Genomic DNA, 22743 nt, shown 5'->3' with positions numbered 1-22743 from the left:
TTTCCCAAGTGTGGAAGTGCAGGGCATCCTTGAAGCCCAAGCTCAAGTGCCACCAGCTCCTTAAAGCTTTGCTGGATTCTCCCAGCTCAGAGAGTCTCCTCTATGTCCTCAGCTCGAGCTTATCCTAGCCTACTTTGAGTGACTGTTTCCATAGCCTAGATCTGATCCCCATAAGGTTAGGCTGGAACACCTCAGCTATATTATGGTGGTTTAAACAAAAAATGGCCCCATAGACTCACAGGGAGTGGCACTATTTGAAAGGATTAGGGGTTGGGGATTTAGCAAGCGCAAGGCCCTGGGTTTGGTCCTCAGCTCCGGAAAAAGAAAAAAAAAAAAAAAAGAAAGGATTAGTGTGTGACCTTGTTGGAGTAGGTGTGGCTTTGTTGGAGGAAGTATGTCACTAGGGGTGGACTTTGGGGTTTCAAATGCTTAAGCCAGGCCCAGGGTCTTTTTCTTCCTGCTGTGTGCAGATCCAGATGTAGAACTCTCAGCTGCCTCTCCAACACCATGTCTGCCTGCACACTGCCATGACCATGATGGACTGAACCTCTGAAACTATAAGCCAGCCCCAGTTAAACATTGCCTTTATAAGAGCTGCTGGGCCCATGGTGTCTCTTCACAGCAGACATATATCTTGCCCATCTTGCATTGCTCTGCACCCAGAAAAGAATCAGCTCTCAGTGCTTAGCGTATTATAGAGAAATGAACTGGGAAAATGGAGGTCTATTTAACTTCAAGAATTTGGTTTCAGCAGCTAGCATTTGTTGGCAATGGGGAGTTTGCTATGCTTTACAGACAGGGACTGAGGGAGCATGAGAAGTGGTCCAGGGGTTGCAGCCTTACCGAAGGCAACAGAAGGAGGGCAGTGCCCCACCCTGCATCAGTCCTGCCACTCTCACAGCTGTCCACTCTTGGGTCACCACACAGACCCACACCAGGTTATCAAGTTACAGAGCAGCGCAGAAAATTTTTATTCAGTGACTATATTGTCCTTTCACACATGCTGGCTCTGAGAAAAGGGGGACCCAAGGAGGAAGTTGTGGGACAGCAGGACAGCAGGACAGCAGCGGCCCTCCATGGCACTTTCTCTGGGCCAGGCATGGTTCTGAGAACTTGCTGATGAATCCTCTGGAGAGACTCTGCTCATGTCTTCTTTTATCCTTCAGGATACTGAGGCAGCTTAACCAATGTCACAAGGTCAGTTGTAACAGATCCAGGACTCTGGCCTGTGTGGCTTATTAGCTCAGAGAACTCACATTACCCTGAGCCCTGACTTCCTCATCCACAAATGGGGAGAAAGAAATTCCATGAGAATAAACCTGAAGGTGCTTATGATAAGTAGATGATTAACTACTGACGTGTATTTTGTTTGTTTACTTGTTTGTTTGAGACAGAGTCTTACTATGTAGCTCAGGTTGGCTTCAGTTAGGATCCTCCTGCTTCACCCTACCCCAGGGCATGCACCACCACGCCAGCAGTATTTATTTTTATAGCAGATATATCTTTAATCCCAGTACTTGGTAGACAGGAAGATCAAGACTTTGAGAATGGCCATAGCTACTCTAGAGTTTGAGGCTGGCATGAGTATTTGCATGTATGTAAGTGTACAATGGGTGCCTGGTACCCAAGGAGGCCAGAGGAGGCAACCCAACCACCTATAACTGGAGTTATATACTCTAGTGAGTCTCCATGGGGCTGTTAGAAGCTAAACTCAGGTCCTCTGTGAGAGCAGCAAATGCTTTCAATCAGGGAGCCATCTCTTTACTCTTTATTATTATTATTATTATTATTTGGGATTTTTGAGTGTGCGTGTCTGTGTGCATTCTGTCATGCGTTTTGGAGTATTATAGACCAGAAGAGGTTGTCAGGTCCCTTGGAGCTGGGTTACAGGTGTTTGTGACCCATCTGACATGGGTGCCAGAAACAGAACTCAGGCCTTCTACCAGAATGATGAGTGTTCTCAACTGCTGAGCCATTTCTCCAGGACCCTTCCCCCTTTTGAAATATATTCTTACTGTGTAGCCCTGGATGGCCTCTAACTCCTTGTGTAGACCAGGCTGGACTTGAACTCACAGAAATCTGAATGCCTCTGCTTCTTGAGTGCTGGGATTAAAGATGTGAGGCATCATACCCGACCTGATTTTTTTTTAAGGTAAAGCAGTAAACATAGTGACACACGCCTTTAATCCCTTTAAGTGGAGGCAGAAGGACCAGGAATTTGAGGATAACCGTGGTTATCCTAGAATTTGAGGCCAATGTGAACTACATGAGACACCGTCTAAATAAAATGAAATAAACCGAGTGCTTGTAAGAGTAAAATAGTTTGATATAGGGGACAGACCTGGAATCCCAGCTACTCTGAGTCTGGAGATTGTAAGTTCACAGCCACTCTAGACTTTATAGCTAGATCCTGACTCACCTAAATCCATACATAAATGCAGTGTTACAGTATTGGGTGTAGCCCCTAAGGCAGAGCCCAGGAGGAACTGTTTGGATGCTGGAGAATGTTCCCCAGGTCCATTCATGCATCACCTCTAAAGGTGCTTTGCTGTGATGTGAACAGCTACGTCCCTTCCACAACACTTCACAGGACAACACGTTGGGTGCGTGCCACATACGAGCGTTCTTCCTGCAGGACGGGGTCCCTCCAGCAAACGGTTCCTTAGCTGATTACATTACACGTGGGCTATCGGAAAAGACGGCAGAGCAGGCCCACATACACAAGTCAGAAAGGAAGATGTAAGGATCACACCGGAGCCATTCAAAAATAGCCTGACGGGTTTTAATCGTTAGCTTGTTGCATCTTCCGACATTTTTAAAAATCAAGTCACAGCTGTGTGAACTTTACACTGTGACCATCATAAACAAATATAAAAAGAAGCAGACATGACAGATGAACCCATGGCTACCCGTCAGTCCAAAGCCATCTAACATGAAAGACCAGTAAGAGACTGGGCGCCAGTGGAACAGAGTTACAGCAGGGGAATGGCAGCTTTTGCTGGCGCTTGTGATTTGGTTTCGTTAAAGTTATAAAGCTTTTGTGTCAGTACCAGAGAGCCAGATTTCTCTGCAATCTATTCAAAGATGGTAGAGGGAGCAGAATTAGATTATAGGTTGCCATGGAAACACCTATCACCAACAATATTAACGGATTTCAATCTTAGGGCCAGAAAAGTGTTTCCAATGTCTTTGGTTCCTACAAGTAGAAATATGCCTGCCTGTCGCTTGGTACTAAACAACTGATTCTATGAGTGGCAAACTTGGACAAATGGATTGAGCTTTTGACGTCATCATCATGAGTCACTACACTTCAGAAGTCGGCCAACCAAGCATGAGTACCCTTCCACCAGAAGGGGCACACACTGGATCGGTCTCTGCTGTGGGAGTGGTGCAGAGCTGCACGCTTACTTTTGCTAACAGCTCGGTATTGCTTTATCTCTGGTTGTAACAATTTGTACTGGTTGGGTGCTGTGAACTGAATTGCCTCCCGGGTAGTTATTTGTTCAGATCAGAAAAATCTGAGCTAGTAATTGATCTGGGAACGAAGGTCAAAGCTAAAGGACATCTGTACTGGTGGGGAGGAGTACCAAGCTTGGGGGACCTTCCTGCTGGCCCCCTAGAGCTGAGGCACGTGTCCAGGTGGGGTGCAAAGCTTTTCCAGAACAGCTCGGACTTCCTCAGGATTGTAGTTCCAAGGGCCAGGTTTACCCTGCAAGAGAGGTGAGTCAGGTGTCAGAGGTCTCACTGTACAATGCCTGTCATGTCTGGGGTATGGCTGAGAGATCTCGGCTAAGGATATCTACGTGGAGTTGTCAGCACAGGACAGTTACAGCCTTGAGGTGGGTCAGGTCGCTTGGAAACTGTGGAGAGTGGTCCAACACTCTCTACAATTTAAGACAGGGCCGGGAAGTAGGAGGGGAAACAGGCAAAACAACAGAGGTCTGGGAGAAGGGGACCAGGCCATAAGCTCCTCTTGAAACATCAGCCTTCATGCTGAGTTCCTTCTGCAGACCGACCTCTGGCCGTCCAGACCCTCTGCCCTAGCTCAGTCCTCTTCAACCCGATTTGGGCAAGAATCTTACTTCCTGTCCTTAGTCGCTGCTCTTTGTCCTCTCTCTCCACAGACACCAGCGATCTTTTGAAAGCACAGACCTGATCAGACCATGCTTTTCCTGCCCAGAAACTTCCTGTGGCTCTCCTTGGCCTTTGGAGGAAGATGATCTCTGGTCCAGAACCAGATCCTGGTCCTCTAAATGCCGAATTCCCTACCCATGCCTCGCCTTAGTGTGCCTCACACCTTGCTTACAGCGTTCCCATATTCCCATTACATATCCCTCCCCAGGCTTGCTAGGCTGACTCTACTGTTACCCCATTCCCTTCTCTGTGCGTGCGTGCGTGCGTGTGTGTGTGTATTTGTGTGTGTGTGTGTGTGTGTGTGTGTGTGTGTGTGTGTGTGTGTGTGTGTAGGTACATGTGGAAGCCAGAGGTCAACCTTGGGTATTGATCCTTAGTCATATTTTTAAATTCTCTGTATGGGAAGGGTGTATGGGAAGGGTGTATGGGGTCTGTACACCCCAGAGCAGTATTCACGGACTTCGAAAGAAGGCCTGGCGTCCTGTGGACGTGGAAGTGCAGCTGGTCCTGAGCCTCCTGCTGGGAACTCAGATTCTCTGGAAGTACAGCCTCTTAACTGCTGGTCCATCTTTCCAGCTCCAGCCTTGCTTTTTTGAGACATGGTCTCTCACTGGTCCGGAGTTTACCAATTAGGCTAGACTCCCTGTCCATGGTTCCTCAGAGATCTGCCTGTTTGCAGTCTCAGCATTCCAGTAACGACATCTGTGTGACAGCAGCCATGAAGCTGGGCTGACCCTGTTTCCAAGGCATTTTCCTGTTTCATTTCTAACTTCTAGCCAGCAGGTCACCTCAGCAGTGTTAGCACCAGAGCCTTCCTCTACTGCTTGCCTGGTGCCTTGAGCAAGCCATTCCTTCTCTGAAGATCATATATAAAATGGAACCATTTTCCACTCAGCCCAGGGCCAGTGAAGACGGCTCAGTGGGTGAATGTGTCTGCTGCCAAGCCTGATGTCCCGAGTTTCATCCTCAAGACTCGCCTAGTGAAAGGAGAAACTGACCCCCACAAATTACCCTCTGACCCATGCACACTCATGGCAGCGTTTCCCTCCTCCACATGTGCAAGACAAATTCAAATGTAATTTTAAAAACAAAACTAAAGGCTAGGAATAAAAGTACATGCCTTCAATCCCAGCATTTGGAAGGCAGAGGCAGGCAGAGCTCTGTGAGTTCAAGGCCAGCCTGGTGAGTTCCAGGACAGCTGAAGCTATGCAGAGAGACCCGGTCTCAAATAAGATAGATAGATAGATAGATAGATAGATAGATAGATAGATAGATAGATAGATAGATAGACAGATAGATAGACAGACAGATAAATAAATAAAAACTAAACAACACCAAGAGATAAGGATTAAGCCAGACATTGGATGCTGGGGAAGCCAGGAGATTGCACCTCTAGTCAACAACTAGCGTGTTCGTGGGCACCGCTTCACACAGCACGGGGCAAAGACCGATCTCATTTTGCAAGAGAGAAGACAGGAAGGCTTTGAGGTGCGAGGACTCCCCAGGTTACATGTGTGAGAAGTAATGGAGTGGTGCTCTCCCTGGGGTGAAATCCTCTTCTGCCCCTGTGACACTAATCCCCTTCCCCTTCCCTGGACCCCGAGCCTAGCTCATCACCTTGTAGCAGATCCTGCCTTCCTGTATCACGTAGAGCCTCTCAGGCAGAGCTGCATAGAGCTGGCTGCTCTGGTTCTGCATTGTGTCCACCACCACAGGACACTGGGGGCTCCTGGCCAGCAGCAGATGTGCTGCCCGCAGGCGGTCCTGGAGGCTTCGGTGCTGCCTGATGTCCACGTTGTTCTTAAAAGCCCATCCATCTGCAAGAGGAAGGTTAGACTGCAGCTGCACAGATGTGACAGACAGTTCCCAGAGTCTAAGTCCCACCTATTTCTAACAGAAAGCCTCACATAGCAGTGTCCTGTCGGAGAAATCGGCCAAGTCTCCCGTCAGAGATGAAATGCAAGGCCACACAGGAGGTTACCAGAACCAAAGCACTACCCGTGTAGCCGACTGGCAGGCCTCAGGTCTTCAATGAGAGATAGTTGGACTAAGTGGCTCTTGATCTTCCTTTGAACCACTGGGGGGGCTTTGTTAGAGGAAGAGTCAGCCTGTCTAGGGTGGCAGGGAGAGTGGAGCCAGCTCCCAGCATGCCGGGGTTGTTGGTGCCTCAACCGAAGTTAGAAGCAAAGGTCAGAGTTGGGGTTATCGGTGTGAGGTCCCGTGTTCAGTCGTGGTCCCATCCCGTCTCCCTGACTCCTCCACCCCTTCCCGTTCTCCGTGACTCCCATCCTCACCCCCAACCCCTGTTAGTAACCAGGCCTTGCTCTAGGCCATCAAGGAAGGTGTTCTTAAGCTTGAGTTTTCACACTTTTCTCCATGATTGTTATGTACTGGACAGTTTAAGAACCACTAGTCTGGCTGGGTAACAGTGTTGCATGCCTTCATCCCAGCATTCCAGAGGCAGAGACAGCAGGGTCTGCAAAGGCCAGCATGGGATACAGACTGAGTTCCAGGACATCCAGGACCACATCAGAAAAACCCATCTCAAAAACACAACACAAAACCAAACCAAACCAAAATCTACTGCTCTGGAATCTCAACAACTCTTCCATTTCTTACCACAGTGTTCTTCCCAAAATGCAAGTCTGCCCTTGTCACTCCCCTGCCTTGATCTTTTGATGGATTCCTGTCACTCTCAAGCTAGATCCCAGGCTCCTTAATGTCTTTCAGTTTTGTTTTGTTTCGTTTTGTTTTTTTCCCCCAGAGCTGGGGACCGAACCCAGGGCCTTGCGCTTGCTAGGCAAGCGCTCTACCGCTGAGCTAAATCCCCAACCCAATGTCTTTCAGTTTTAAAGGTGCGCTCCTATAGGAAGGAGGCTCATTTCTCCCTCCCTGGGTCCAGCATGGGCTGGAGCACAGAGCAAGAGCTTGTTGAACACAGCCGAGTGATTCTGCAAGGCAGCGCTGTCCTTCTATGTTTGAAGTAGAAAAACAAGTCAGGAAGTTGACTGAGGTCACATGGTCAGCACATGATGGACCAGGACCTGGACCCAAGTTAAAACCCAGCCTGTGACCATTCATCCCACTGCGTCATGAGCCCCTGCATTTTACCTGGATAAACCGTGAAAGCCAAGCAACTGACTTTGGCTACAGACTCTGGGGTCCCTATATTTGGTGACACCAGTTCTGGACATTTTGTCTCTGAAGTTCATGTCCAGTTCTGTCTGATTGATAAAGCAAGCATCTCAGAGCAGGAGACAGGAAGGAAGAACTGTCTGCAGTGGGGGAGCAAGACCCAGAGGTGACAATTACAGGAAGCTTTTCCTTAGGGGCTGAGGTGGGTGGACAGGTCTGAGTTCTGGAAAGGGTGAGACTTCCTGGGTCCGACTTCAGGACAAATGCATCGGACACCAGAACCAGGAGTCAGTGCTGGGTTGACCCTAGCCTGCTAGCAACTTACTCTCTTGGAAATGAAAGCTGGGCCCTCTAAGACTCTGTTCCTCAAAGTGTGGTCCCCTAGGCCAGCAACCCCGGCTTTCCCTGGCCACACCCCAGCCCGCCAGCATCCAGATAGGATCTCCAGATGACCTTATGGAAGTTGAGAACTGCCACCCTAGAAGCTAACCAGCTTTGGCTGAGCACCAGCTGTCATCTCTAAAACTGTCAAAGCCCTGTCTCTTCTCAGCTATGGAGACTACAGATCTCAGTGGACTGACTGCTCAGGGCTGCTTCTCACAAAGAGATTCACTGCCATGTGCTGGAGAGCCTGTTACCTAAACTGCCCCTTCCTTCCTCCCTCCCTCCCTCCCTCCCCCTCCTCCCTTTTTTTTTTTGTTTTGTTTTTTTTGTTTTGTTTTGTTTTCGAGACAGGGTTTCTCTGTGTAGCCCTGGCTGTACTAGAACTCACTCTGTAGACCAAGCTGGCCTTGAACCTAAAGATCCATCTACTGTGCCTCCCAAATGTTGGAATTAAAGACATATACCACCATGGTCAGATGCATAAGCCATTCTTTGAAAATATGTTTTATGGGAAACCTTAAATATCCATGCACTTATTATCTGGTGATATTTTAAAATTTCCCCAAAATGTGAATGAGAGGGGAAGCTGCCTGTCAAATGAACACAGTATTAAGTTGAAAATTCTCAGGTGTTATGAGTGCAGAGAACTAAAAATATAGTAGGCTTAGATTAGGGTCCTGGACTATGCATTTTCAACCAGCAATCTAGGAGGTCCTGTCTTCAAGGACTTCAATACCACACTAGGGCACAGACCACACTGAGAGGTGCACCACTTGGCCAAATGGGGTGAAAGCGATCGGAGAGATCTCTGTGCCCCCACTTGTGGGCAAGTCAGCAAAGATAATGCAGCCTGGATGTTCATTCACCCAGTTTCCACAGAGCCCTGACTGGGACATGGACCCTTCAGAGTCCCAGGTGACAAGGATTCAGAGCCTCCCACCACGTGTACAGGCAGGTGAGTACTGGTTCCCCTCCACCGTGGAAGCCTTCTTCAAGCTCTGAATTTGTGACTGGGGCTAAATTTAAGGCTCCAGTCCCCACGAGGGCCAGGAAAATGGGGGATATGCCTGATTATCCTGCAGAGTTCAAGGACCATGATGTAGATGGTTCTAGAAGGAAGTTCTGTCCATCCATTGTAAGGAAAGCCTGTCTCACCGTTTCAACTTTCTTAGCATAGGAACAAGGTGCCTTGTGTGGCAACAGTGGTAATGGCATGGTTAGGGCTGGAAAGGGACTCCTACTTATGTACGAAAGAGCTGTTCTACAGCAGTGTTCCTCCCAGTGTGGTCCTCAGACCAGGGGTGGTAGCATCATCTAGAACTCAACTCAGATCTGTGAAGGCATCTGTGTTAGCAGTGTCCCCAGGAGTATGGTGGTTACCAAAGCTGAATGATCCAGACAAACCATTGTCCTGGCCTTTAGATCTTAGGATATCTCCTGAAAAATAGCTACAGAGCACCCCTTTTCACTGTGCCACACCAGGTTTCAATTCCTTGTCAGTGTGCTCAAACCAGTTGCCCTCCCCCAAGTCCTCACTTAACTATGCTCCTCTTCAGACTTCTGCTCTCTATGCCCTTGTTGAAAGCAGACTGCGGAGGGAGAGAAGGAGGGAAAGCCAGTACTGGGCTTCTCTGGTCCTCCCTCCTTCCCCTCACTCCCTCCTTCCCATCCCAACTGTAACATGGGCTCCGATGATGGGAGAAAGATAAGAATGGAAAGAGTAGAGGCCGGGAGGCTCTGTACCTGTGGCGTGAGCTTCTTCAATGTAAATGATGAGGAAGTCAGCTGTGGAGGCAAAGTCGTCTACAAGTCTCTTGAACTGGTCAAATTTGAGGAGAAATGAAGGTCAGGTGCAGCTGCCGAAGTTCAACACCAGGGGTCTGCTGCCTGCAACAGGAAGGAACCATAGGAGCTGCGGCTTGCACGCTTTCCTTCACGTGGACAGTCTTCCCTCCTGCGTCCAATGCTGTTCCTTCTGTCCCTATGGGATGAGTCCCGGGCACCGTGTAGAGTCCAAGCCTAGGCAGCGTGACTAGTGGGGGTTAGGGCTGGCTTTTGACTTTCTGAAAGCAGAGGTTTTGTTAGGTGTCCCAGTGACCACAGGCGGCTAGATGGTAATCAAAATTAAAAAAATCCTTCCCTGCAGACTGTAGCTCATAAGGTGGGCAGACACCCGTCCTCGATGAGATGTGATTGCTAACAGTCAGGGTGGGTAGTTACTCCCCCTTTTTGAGACAACGTCTCACTCTATAGCACTGACTAGCCTGGAACTCACGATGTGGACCAAGCTGGCCTTGAACTCAGAGATCTGCCTCCTGAGTACAGCACCACGCCCGGCCATTCTCTCTCATTTTTACAAAGCACCTGAAGTTTATGGACTTGCTTCGGCACCCACACACAGCAGGGCAGCCATGGAGTTAAAATGGAGACTGACTTCCGGACTTGCAAGCCAGTGCTCTCTATTAAAAGACCTCCGCTTCCTCAGTGGACATGAAAACACACTCTACAGGGAGCTGGGATGTGGCTCAGCACTGTAGAGCACTCTGATCTCGCAGAGTCCATTCTCAGCACCCACGTGAGGTGGTCCACAACCACCTGCAACTCCAGGTCCAGGGATCAGACACTGTCTTCTGGTCTCTGAGGCACCAGGCACACAGATGGTGCACATACGTATACGCAGGCTCTCATACACATCAGACAGAGAGTAAATCTTAAAACATCACACACTTTGCAGCATCATTATGAAAGTAAGTAAACCAATGCTGATATGGGTTTAATAAGGTGCCTGGCCCATAGGAGATGCTCAGCAAACATCCGCTATTGTGAGGAGCTTGGATCTACTCATTGGGCTCTGATGTAGCAGAACGGTGAAAATGGCACCCCAAAGGGGACAGGGGTGGGAACTGCTGCGAAACAACCATCATTGAAAACAAAGCAAGAGCTGCCAAGTTTGCTATACAGATGCTTCATGCCTCTGTGTCCTCTCTCGTCACCTGTCATGTGTTTTAGGTAGCTGCTATTTAACGCCACACTCTCCTAAGCCCAAGGATGTTGGAAGGGTGACAACAGGCCCCCGTGGTCATATTGAAGCCCCAAGCACCCGCTCTCAGCCAGGAGCACCAATGCTGAGCCAGCAGCTGCCCCCTCCTACCTGCCTGTCCTTCCTGCCACTGGGCATAGCTTTTTCTATTTCTGGATGTTCCAGGTACCTTTATGAGGTGGAGGCCTCTCCCTCCAGGTCCCTCCTAGTCACTTACCAAATTGCACAGTGTCAATGCCAGTTCACGATGGGGATGAGACACTGGAGGATGCCCACACTAGATCCTGCCTTTCCTGTTTAGTGATCTTGCCCAGAAGGGCAGAAAGTGACAACATTCACTGTAGGAGCAGGAAGGCACACCCAGAGATAGAAGCGTGAGTCCTGGAGAATAGCATGTCTCAGACATTCAGAAAAGGCTGTACCTGTGTGCGCTGAGGGTCCTGAGGTCCAGGGCCCCAGAGCTCACCCATTGTCCCACAGGTTTAACAACTAAATGCAGATTTGAAGATGAACTCATGGTTGGGCATAGTGGTACAAGCTTGTAGTCCCAGAACTGGGGAGGCTGAGGCAGGTGATTGCTGTGAGTTTGAGGCCAGTCATGTAGTGAGACCCTGACTCACAATACCACCCTCCGAAAAAGAGGACATCAGGAGGAATCTCAGGCTAACTTCTGCAAAGTACTGAATCCCCAAGCACCAGGCCTTTCTGATCGTGGGAACCCTTGGTCTCAAGCCTATGAAGTCAGCTGTAGGCAGGAGCTTTCTGTAACCCCTCAGTCAAAGCTGAGGAAAGTCCTAGGTGAGCCGCTATTATACCCTGAGGTTTCTATTGCTAAAGCTGAAGACCTGTTGAGCCCTAGCCACACATCTATTTGGAGGTTTGCTCGTCCTACACAGTGACGTGACCTGTTTAAGCAGCTACATCACCCAAGCAGCTCCTTGGCCTTAGGGTTCTTACTCCTGTCCCCTGCTTTGAGCACACACATTCTCCCTATAAGCATTTATTCCGAATTTACAGTTTGCCAGGGTTGTCACCACAGGCAGCAGTCAGTGGAGAAGGAAGCCATCAGGAATCCGTCTCCATGTGGCATGGGGTTTGTTCAGCTGGGCCACAGGCAATGAACGGGCAAGGGAAGCATTGTGAAACCTGTAAATGTTATGAAAGAGCTCAGAAAGGCTGGCCCACTGCAGACAGGTGGAGCAGGGGGGGCCTCTGGGGAGCTGCCGTTCAACCTGAGAGCCTAAGGACTGGAACAAATCAGCCCTGGAGAAAAGAAGAAGGGCATTTCAGGCAAAGCGAGTCAATGTTCAAAGTCCTCAAGGAGGGACAGAGCCCAGTTTGTTTAAGGACCCACAGGACCACTGTCTGGAACGTGGCAGGGGGGGACCAGGGGTGGAGTTGGCAGAAGCTGTCATGGGCCAGAGAAAGAGGTGCTGGGTTTTATTTTAGCTGTGGTAGAATGCCAGAGCTATAAGCAGGGGGGGGTGGGCATAGGCTATAATTCCTGTCCACCTGGCTCCTTAATCCTCTTTCTCATTTGGAATTTCTATTCTGCGTGTGACTGCTGGGACAGTGTGTCCAGCCTTGCTCTTTGGAAGACCAGAGAAATGGGCATGCTCCTGTCCTAGCAGCTAGGGGCAGGCAGCACTCCCCATTCAGGTCTTTTGTTCTGGAGTCACTGAGATAGAATTCATTCTCAGTCCGGTGGTGGTACCCCTCAGGGGTGGCCAGTGGTGGACATCCCAACCACAGTGACTGCAGATGTGATCTAACTTGTTAAAAGGCAACTCATATCCAAGTCTACAGATGCTTTTAGTTCTCTGGATGCCAAACTCCTTGTCATGTGTGTGTGTGTGTGTGTGTGTGTGTTTATGTGTGCATGTGCAAGTGTGGTATATATGCATGTGTATGTGGGTGTGTATATGGGTGTGGTGGGTGAAGGTGTGCGTGTGTGTGTATTTCTTTGTGTTTGTGTGTATGTCTGTATCTGTGTGTTTATGTGTACATGTGTATGTATGGGTATATATGTATGTGTATATGGGTGTGTGTGTGTGTGTGTGTGTGTGTGTGTGTGTGTGTGTGTGTGCAGTTGGTATGCCTGTGTGGAGGTCAGAAGATGACAACTTGCAAGTCTTCTTTCTTGCCACTATGAGGGTCTTGGGGATTGAACTCAGGTTGTCTGACTTGGCTACAGATACTTTTACCCACTGAGCCATTTTGCCTGAACCTCCACACATGCCCCATGGCACACTTGTGGGAAACTTGTACCCATCTTGTACCAATGTACATGTAGCTATATGCATACATGCACATAAAAATAAAATTTGAACATAATAAAATTATTCGTTAAAGGAAACCAGACTAGGGTCTGATGCTTTCAAAGTTCTCTAGCTTCATGTACAATCAACTTCACACTTGAGTAGCACACTAGCTGCTGTGTAGAGAAGGGGCAGAGTGGGACTGGGTAGAGAAGGGACAGTGGGAATGGATAGAGAAGGGACAGAGTGGGAATGGATAGAGAAGGGGCAGAGTGGGACTGGGTAGAGAAGGGACAGTGGGAATGGATAGAGAAGGGACAGAGTGGGACTGGGTAGAGAAGGGACAGAGTGGGAATGGATAGAGAAGAGTGGGAATGGATAGAGAAGGGACAGAGTGGGAATGGGTAGAGAAGGGACAGAGTGGGAATGGATAGAGAAGGGACAGAGTGGGAATGGATAGAGAAGGGACAGTGGGAATGGATAGAGAAGGGACAGAGTGGGACTGGGTAGAGAAGGGACAGAGTGGGAATGGATAGAGAAGGGACAGTGGGAATGGATAGAGAAGGGACAGAGTGGGAATGGGTAGAGAAGGGACAGAGTGGGAATGGATAGAGAAGGGACAGTGGGAATGGATAGAGAAGGGACAGAGTGGGAATGGATAGAGAAGGGACAGAGTGGGAATGGATAGAGAAGGGACAGAGTGGGAATGGGTAGAGAAGGGACAGAGTGGGAATGGGTAGAGAAGGGACAGAGTGGGAATGGATAGAAAAGGGACAGAGTGGGAATGTGTAGAGAAGGGACATAGTGGGACTGGGTAGAGAAGGGACAGAGTGGGAATGGGTAGAGAAGGGACAGAGTGGGAATGGATAGAGAAGGGGCAGAGTGGGACTGGGTAGAGAAGGGACAGTGGGAATGGATAGAGAAGGGACAGAGTGGGACTGGGTAGAGAAGGGACAGAGTGGGAATGGATAGAGAAGGGACAGTGGGAATGGATAGAGAAGGGACAGTGGGAATGGATAGAGAAGGGACAGAGTGGGAATAGGTAGAGAAGAAACAGAGTGGGAATGGATAGAGAAGGGACAGAGTGGATAGAGAAGGGACAGAGTGGGAATGGGTAGAGAAGGGACAGAGTGGGAATGGGTAGAGAAGGGACAGAGTGGGAATGGGTAGAGAAGGGACAGAGTGGGAATGGATAGAGAAGGGACAGAGTGGGAATGGGTAGAGAAGGGACAGAGTGGGAATGGGTAGAGAAGGGACAGAGTGGGAATGGATAGAGAAGGGACAGAGTGGGAATGGATAGAGAAGGGACAGAGTGGGAATGGATAGAGAAGGGACAGTGGGAATGGGTAGAGAAGGGACAGAGTGGGAATGGATAGAGAAGGGACAGAGTGGGAATGGGTAGAGAAGGGACAGTGGGAATGGATAGAGAAGGGACAGTGGGAATGGATAGAGAAGAGGCAGAGTGGGAATGGATAGAGAAGGGACAGTGGGAATGGGTAGAGAAGGGACAGAGTGGGAATGGATAGAGAAGGGACAGAGTGGGACTGGGTAGAGAAGGGACAGAGTGGGACTGGGTAGAGGAGGGACAGAGTGGGAATGGGTAGAGAAGAGACAGAGTGGGAATGGATAGAGAAGGGACAGAGTGGGAATGGATAGAGAAGGGACAGTGGGAATGGATAGAGAAGGGACAGAGTGGGAATGGATAGAGAAGGGACAGAGTGGGAATGGATAGAGAAGGGACAGAGTGGGAATGGGTAGAGGAGGGACAGAGTGGGAATGGATAGAGAAGGGACAGAGTGGGAATGGGTAGAGAAGGGACAGTGGGAATGGATAGAGAAGGGACAGAGTGGGAATGGGTAGAGAAGGGACAGAGTGGGAATGGGTAGAGAAGGGACAGAGTGGGAATGGGTAGAGGAGGGACAGAGTGGGAATGGGTAGAGAAGAGACAGAGTGGGAATGGATAGAGAAGGGACAGAGTGGGGAATGGATAGAGAAGGGACAGAGTGGGATGGATAGAGAAGGGACAGAGTGGGAATGGGTAGAGGAGGGACAGAGTGGGAATGGATAGAGAAGGGACAGAGTGGGAATGGATAGAGAAGGGACAGTGGGAATGGATAGAGAAGGGACAGAGTGGGAATAGGTAGAGAAGGGACAGAGTGGGAATGGATAGAGAAGGGACAGAGTGGGACTGGGTAGAGAAGGGACAGAGTGGGACTGGGTAGAGAAGGGACAGAGTGGGACTGGGTAGAGAAGGGACAGAGTGGGAATGGGTAGAGAAGGGACAGAGTGGGAATGGGTAGAGAAGGGACAGAGTGGGAATGGATAGAGAAGGGACAGAGTGGGACTGGGTAGAGAAGGGACAGAGTGGGACTGGGTAGAGAAGGGACAGAGTGGGACTGGGTAGAGAAGGGACAGAGTGGGGTGGGGTATAGAGAATGGGAGAGTGGGAATGGATAGAGAAGAGACAGAGAGTGGGAATGGATAGAGAAGGGACAGAGTGGGAATGGATAGAGAAGGGACAGAGTGGGAATGGGTAGAGAAGGGACAGAGTGGGACTGGGTAGAGAAGGGACAGAGTGGGACTGGGTAGAGAAGGGACAGAGTGGGACTGGGTAGAGAAGGGACAGAGTGGGACTGGGTAGAGAAGGGACAGAGTGGGAATGGGTAGAGAAGGGACAGAGTGGGAATGGGTAGAGAAGGGACAGAGTGGGAATGGGTAGAGAAGGGACAGAGATGGATAGAGAAGGGACAGTGGGAATGGATAGAGAAGGGACAGAGTGGGACTGGGTAGAGAAGGGACAGAGTGGGACTGGGTAGAGAAGGGACAGAGTGGGACTGGGTAGAGAAGGGACAGTGGGAATGGGTAGAGAAGGGACAGAGTGGGAATGGATAGAGAAGGGACAGAGTGGGTAGAGAAGGGACAGAGTGGGAATGGATAGAGAAGGGACAGAGTGGTTTTGGGTAGAGAAGGGACAGAGTGGGAATGGATAGAGAAGGGACAGAGTGGGAATGGATAGAGAAGGGACAGAGTGGGAATGGATAGAGAAGGGACAGAGTGGGACTGGGTAGAGAAGGGACAGAGTGGGAATGGATAGAGAAGGGACAGAGTGGGAATGGATAGAGAAGGGACAGAGTGGGACTGGGTAGAGAAGGGACAGGGTGGGAATGGGTAGAGAAGGGACAGAGTGGGAATGGGTAGAGAAGGGACAGAGTGGGAATGGAGCTGCGGAGCAGCAACTGGACGGCACTGGAGAAGTGGGAGCCCCAGCAGCGCACAGGCGGGGAGAGGCGGCCCTGAAGAGCGTGCTGCTGCTAGACAGTGGCGGAAGCTCCTCAGCTGCCCCGTGTTTCCTGCCATTTGTTCCACATCCTCCTGGCTCTGTATGGGGGTTGAAGCAGCTTACATACATGTTAAAATAGCACATAATTGCCAAGGAAAGAGATCATGGCCTTCTGAAAAGCGTAGAACAGGACAGGAAATGGGCAAAGAAGCTTCAAAATGCTATGCACCTTTGAAATTCAGTTTATTTTTTGGCAATGCAGGATGTTGAAACCCAAGGCCTCAGACATGCTGGGCAATAGATACACTGACCTGTATCCTCAGCAGCTGTATCTTTGTCAGGACACAGCTGTATATTGACTTTAAGTTTTCTAGTACTCAAGTAAAAAGAGAAGCACAAGAATAATTTCATAACTTGGGGCCAGCAAGGTGGCTCAGAGGTAAGAGGGCTTGCTGCCAAGCTTGGTGACTTCAATTTGGTTCCCAGAACCTACAGGGTGGAAGGAAAGAACCTGTTCCTTTGAGTTGTCCCTTAACCTCCACATGTATGCTGCGACGTGTACATGTGTCCACGTAAAACACACACACAATAATTTTTAAAGTAAATAAACAAATAAATGTTCAGCCTCCAGTGTAAAGAGAGGACAGCTGGCTTCTCTGCAGACACCAAGCCCTCCGAGTCTGGTTCACAAACTGTTTTTCTAGGAGGCCCTGGGAGGCCCCTGAGGGGGGGCCTTCTCTGTCCCTGATGGTTGATTGAATCATGATTCCTTTCCATGTGACAGGGAGGGGCCCAGGCCTTCTCAGGAGAGGCTCTGAAGCCAGCCACTGACAAGTGGCTGGTCACTAGACTGTAATGACCCCAGAGAACCACTCCAGATGATAAGAAAACTGATTTCAAGTTAGGACCAGTTTGAAATGTTAGCTGTCTGGGATTTTGCTTTTAATGGGCAAAAATTCAACAGGCTCCAGAAAGGACAGGCACATCTGTTTAACTTTCTAGAGTGTGGTCGGCATGGTGATGAGCAGCAAGGGCAAAGTCTACCTGGCAGCAGAAAGAGGAAATATGTGTGCTGATGGCTGGCACACTGCGAGTGTCCACAGGCCACAGGCCACATCGTGAGGGTGTCAGGTAAGGACTCGAGGTTAGGTCTGCTGTATAAACAAAAATAGCTCCAGAGTGCGACTGGACTGGGCTCATGCTCATGCCTCCTGGGCCAGCATGTGAGCCTCTGGCCCAGGCTCTCTCTCTGTACAGAAACCCCTTTTACCAGGTGATACCTCCTCTGTATACTTGGGGAGATTGCAGATCAATGGTTAACTCTGTGCATGTGTGATGGTCAGGAGTATGTGCATACTGTGTGTGTGTGTGTGTGTGTGTGTGTGTGTGTGTGTGTGTCTGTCTGTCTGTCTGTCTCTCTCTGTGTGTGTGTCTGTCTGTCTGTGTGTGTCTGTGTTTAGGGCCATGCAGAGGATCAGAAATGGCCCAGAATCTGAGGCTCCAGTGTCCCATGCAGCAGTAGAAAGCCCCGAAGCGGGGTTGGGGATTTAGCTCAGCGGTAGAGCACTTGCCTAGCAAGCGCAAGGCCCTGGGTTCGGTCCCCAGCTCCGGGGAATGTTGGGGTTGGGGATTTAGCTCAGTGGTAGAGCGCTTGCCTAGGAAGCGCAAGGCCCTGGGTTCGGGTCCCCAGCTCAAAAAAAGAACCAAAAAAAAAAAAAAAAAAAAAAAGCCCAAGCACAAGCTCTTGTTCTTATTCCACTGAGAACCCACTATGGGACTCTGGACGGTTCTGTGCCACTCTAGCCCTTTGTGTCTGAAACAGTCGAAGGGGTTATACTAGATCATCTATAAGAAATCTTCATGGCCTTCCAATTGGTGGCTTTAAAATGAGCTCTGGACTCTTGTTCTCTCTTGCTCTTGCCTTCTTTGTTTGGTTTTTTTTTTTTTTTTTTTTTTTTCTTCTTTTTTTTTCTTTTTTTTTTGTTCTTTTTTATTCTTTTTCTTCTCCTGTTTTTTTTCCCCAACCCCTAACTTTTTTTTTTTTTTCTTTTTTTCCGGAGCTGGGGACCGAACCCAGGGCCTTGCGGTTGCTAGGCAAGCGCTCTACCACTGAGCTAAATCCCCAATCCCTGCTCTTGCCTTCTTGCCCCTGCTCTGTCCTCCCATTTCCCTCCCACCTCTCTCTCCACTGCTCATGGCCAGCCTCTACTTCCCTATTCCTCTCCCTCTCCCTCTCCTTCTGTCTTTCTCTGTCCCTACTACCCTCTCAACTCCCCTCCCATGTACTGAATAAACTCTATTCTATACTAAAAAAAATGAGTTCTGCATCTATACCCAAAGCATCCTTTGGTGTGTCAAAGGCCTGGGAGTTTCTGAAGAGCTATGGGATGTCTTTGATCTTGATAAACCAACCAACACCCTGAGGCGTGTGTGTACCTGCAGGTAGGAGACAGGACACCCTCCAGCTCTGGTCCCTGATGGCCTCAGCAGCCTCCCCTTGCACCCAGTTTCTACATCTGGGAACTCACCTGCCCTCCCCCTCTGTCCTAGGCTGTTCCCTGCATTCTTGTCCTTGTTTGACCCAGAGCTTCAGGGCTGCTAGGCTCCCAAAGTCCTCCCTGCTGCAGGGAGCTTGAGTTCACCAGAACCTCCCCCCTCCCATTCTACCTCTCCCTCTGATCTGTGAAGTGTGCTAGGGCAGAGACCAGTGGCACTTATGTCTGTTTTACCAGTGCCTGTGATTTCAGGGCACGTTTGCTGTGTCATTGTGCTGAAAATCAACTCTGTGTTATAAAATGGAGGTTAGGTGGTCTATCTCTGCCTCCTGTATCATTCGCTTTCTGATACATCAGCAGGGATCAGGAAAAGCTGTACAGTCCTTTTCTTTCTTAAAAGTGTGTGTGTGTTTTTGTGTGTGTGTGTGTGTGTGTGTGTGTGTGTGTGTGTGTGTGTGTGTGTGTGTGTGTGTGTGTGTGTGTGTGTGTGTGTGTGTGTGTGTGTGTGTGTGTATGTGTGTGTGTGTGTGTGTGTGTGTGTGTGTGTGTGTGTGTGTGTGTGTGTGTTTTTGTGATGTGTGTGTGTGTGTGTGTGTGTGTGTGTGTGTTTTGTGTGTACCTGTGTCCAGGTGCCTGCAGAGGCCAGAAGAGGGAGGTGAATCCCATGGAGCTGGAGTTACAGGCAGTTGTGAGCTGCCCAACATAGATGGGTCCTAGAAACTAAACTCAGGATTTCTAGAAGAGCAGCAGCCACTCCTAACTGCCAAGCCATCTCTCCAGTCCACTGCATCCTACTTTCTCTATTTTAATCAGGGCCTCATGTAGCCTGGGCTGGCCTACAATTCTCTAAGTAGCACGAGCTTGAAATTCTGATCTTCTTGTCTCTACTTCCAGAGTTTGGAGATTATAGACACCTGACACCATGCCTGATTTGCTGAGCACTCTGTGTTTTCTTATTTCTGGGTTGAAGATTAAACACAGAGTCTTGTGTATGTTCGGCAAACTCTCCACCATCGAGCCATGGACCCAGGCAATAGTTTTTGAGCCCCAGGTTAGTTCTGAATCCCAATCCTCCTGCCTCTGCTTCCCTAGTGCTGGGACACCAGGTGTTTGCCACCACACCTGGAAAACAGATTTTTTTTTTAACTGAGAGAGGACAGTTAATGGACACAAGTGGGCTCCGTGAACTGGCCCCAGGGCGGGTGGCTTCCAGGGAACTGCTTTTCAGATTGTCTCTGTTCTGTTCTGTCCCACCAGTGTCTGGCACACCAGAAACACAGCATAAAAACCACCATTCTCATTGCTCTCACTGCCAGTGCTGGATGCTGTTGGCTGAATAAATTAAGGTCCTTTTCATGTTACAGTTTAAATTCATTAATGAGGGGGAGAGAGAGAGAGAGAGAGAGAGAGAGAGAGAGAGAGAGAGAGAGACTCATTCTTCTTCTACTTTGAACATTCTCCTCAGTCTACAAAATTCGTATTCATTAGTTCCAAACACACCCCTTCCAGGAAGCCTTCCAAGTCCTGCAGGCAGTCAGGCCCTCCCTGCCCACAGGACCATTGAATTTGCCTGTCCCATTTATCTCTGCCACAGAACTGCAAAGCCCTTACATCTAGAAGAAGGATCTTGCCTAAGCTCTGGATGTTTAGCTGAGGGTCTGGCACACAAGGGACCACTCCGTGACTGTCCATCAAGGAGCACTGTGAGATGGATAGAAGAAGGCTGATTCTGAGTCTGACCTGACACTCAGTCAGTCAGTCAGCTTGGCCTCTCAAATCTCTCCATTCCTCTCTAGAATGAGGGGCTCCTGTTAGGTCAACATGTCCCCAAGGGTGGCATTAGGAATCAGCATGATGATCAAAGGCTTCCTGAGAGGAGTTGGGAGGGGAGGCATATTTTACAGTTCTGCTTTTAAGCCCTACAGCTTTTCTGGGTGTTTCATGTGCCTCTTGTCTTGTGGAGATCACAGGAGGCTGACACAAGATGTGGGGGTTCCCAAACTGGTTTGCCCTGGAAACTCTTAAGTAGTGAGGCTTATCTGAAGGGCTTGGATTCCAAAGAACATGCTTTGAAAAGCACTGGGTTATCCCCCTGTCTTGGTGCCCTGGGGTTAACTAAATCAACCACATCTCTTTCCCAGGGAGCTCTGCTGAGGGGAGCAGGGGTGGCAGCAGCTGGGTAGGAAGAAGCAGTTCTTTGAGGGAAGGGGCAGGCAGGGAAGCCTGGGTCCAGCAGGGAGACAGCAGCTCGCTCATTAGAGAGACCTGAAGTGGTATTTCAGAGGATGAGGTATGAGAGTTGGACCCTGGTGGATCGGGGAAGGTGGCTGGCCACTCAGAAGGGTGTCCCAAATCATACATGGTGTTAGCCAAGGCACAGAGAAGTCAAGCCCAGGATGGGTAAGCCCCACATTGAGCTAGTAGAGTTATCGTGAAGGAATCTTGGAAATAACGCTGGGGTGAAAATTCCAAGCCTTACTAGGGAAGACCGAACACCAGTCTGAGCCCAGGACTCCCCCTGAGTGCAGGAGCACGGTGCTGCAGGGTGCTGTGCTGGGTCGTCTTGGGAAAGAGTGATCTGGCAGCCGTCAAGTGGAGAAGTGGAGGGAGCAGAGCAGAGAGATGGTCTGCTGGGGAGAGGAGCAGTGAGGACTACTTAGGGATTCCAGAACCCAAACAGATCATTGTACCTGATGGAGAAAAGGATGGACTACTGAGAGATCTCACGCATAAACACGTTATGCGTTATGCGGACTGGGGCACCCCCTGTGAATTTATAGTCTAGTGAGGGTGAAACTTAAGTACCCACTCATAACTGCAAACCTTGAGTGTCAATAAAGCAACCTGTAGGATGCTAGTTGGCACTTTAAAAGAGTAAGTCAGGAAGTGGCTGAGAAGGATTTCGCCAGATAAAGATGAACTGCCCATGTCCAGGGGCTGGGAGGCCAGAGCGCATGGCTTGTGATATGCACCCTGGGAAGATATCAGCCAAGAGATAGAAAACCTGGGCGAGTTCCCCCACGGAGCAGGAGGACAAGCCGTTGCCCAGGAGCAGCTGGATGGGAGATAGAAAGATTGTTGCTTTCTGTCCCACCTCTCCACCCAACCCATCCCCACTACTCTGAGCCGAGCCCCTGAGCTGACCTTGAATGAAATCCCAGACGTTGCACTTCTGTCCTGAGAGGCAGACCACGGTGCAGTTGGGGGCCAGCCCCCCATACTCAGCCCTGTCTTCCAGTCTCTGCCAGCGGACCTTCAGGACGAACCAGAAGTACTGGATGCTGAAGAAGGTGGGGACCCAGTTGTCAGGGGCGAATCGGGGATTCCTGGTCATTCCGGTCTTTTGGCCCATGGCCAGGATGTTCTGCTTGACTCTCTCTGGGAACAGTGTCATTAGCACCTTGCCTGTAGCCACCTCCAAGGCTACCTGCAGAAATATCAAAAGCCGCTTCAGCCACAGCCATAGCTGGGACAGCCCCATCTCAGCACGGGGCAGAACTGGCTCTGAGGCCTACGGACTGAAGGAGAGGCCCCAGCCAGACAACGCTGGGTGGAGCTGGACAAAGGTGCAAGGTACTGCAGCCAACCCTGACAGACAAGGGGACCGTGCCAGGACAGCCAACCCTGACAAGGGGACCGTGCCAGGACAGCAGGTGTTTGCCTTGCTGTCAATCAGATGGAAAATTCCAAACCCAGGGCACAGAGGTCTCTCTAGTAATTATCCTCCCGGATTCTTTGTTATCAGATTTCTTAGTTTCTCTCTAATTTTTTTTTTTAAAAACACTTGAAAAGATCACCCTGGAAGGAACCCTGAAAAACACAATGAACTTCACTATGTACAATTAATATCCAGTCATTAAAAACAAAACAAAACAAAACAAAAAAACACCAAAAAAGGAGTCTGTTGGAAGACTCCAGCTGCTGTAGCAGCACATTTTTAACCCAGAACTCAGGAGGCTGAGACAGGTGATCTCTATGAGTTTAAAACCATCCTGGTGTACATTTGTAAGTTCCAGG

The 22743-nt window shown here is 49.6% G+C and overlaps 1 protein-coding gene across 2 annotated transcripts; it reads right to left on the bottom strand.

Annotated features, from left to right (window-relative positions):
- Positions 1–2768: 2768 nt before the first annotated feature.
- On the bottom strand, positions 2769–22252 carry Dio1 (iodothyronine deiodinase 1). Of its 2 annotated transcripts, XM_032889191.1 has the most exons (4): positions 21871–22252; positions 9397–9540; positions 5752–5951; positions 2769–3709 (listed from the first exon to the last, which is right to left on the bottom strand). In XM_032889191.1, the coding sequence occupies exons 1-4, from the start codon at positions 22205–22207 to the stop codon at positions 3617–3619; spliced, it is 774 nt and encodes a 257-aa protein (XP_032745082.1). In that variant the 5' UTR covers positions 22208–22252; the 3' UTR covers positions 2769–3616. The 2 variants fall into 2 exon arrangements, with proteins under 2 accessions (XP_032745082.1, XP_032745078.1); XM_032889187.1 differs by lacking the exon at positions 5752–5951 and having other exon boundaries at positions 21871–22250.
- Positions 22253–22743: the final 491 nt, after the last annotated feature.

The sequence above is a fragment of the Rattus rattus genome, chromosome 1 (assembly GCF_011064425.1).
Source record: "Rattus rattus isolate New Zealand chromosome 1, Rrattus_CSIRO_v1, whole genome shotgun sequence".
NCBI classification, from domain to species: Eukaryota; Metazoa; Chordata; class Mammalia; order Rodentia; family Muridae; genus Rattus; species Rattus rattus.
This window is presented reverse-complemented; position numbering and strand designations above follow the sequence as displayed.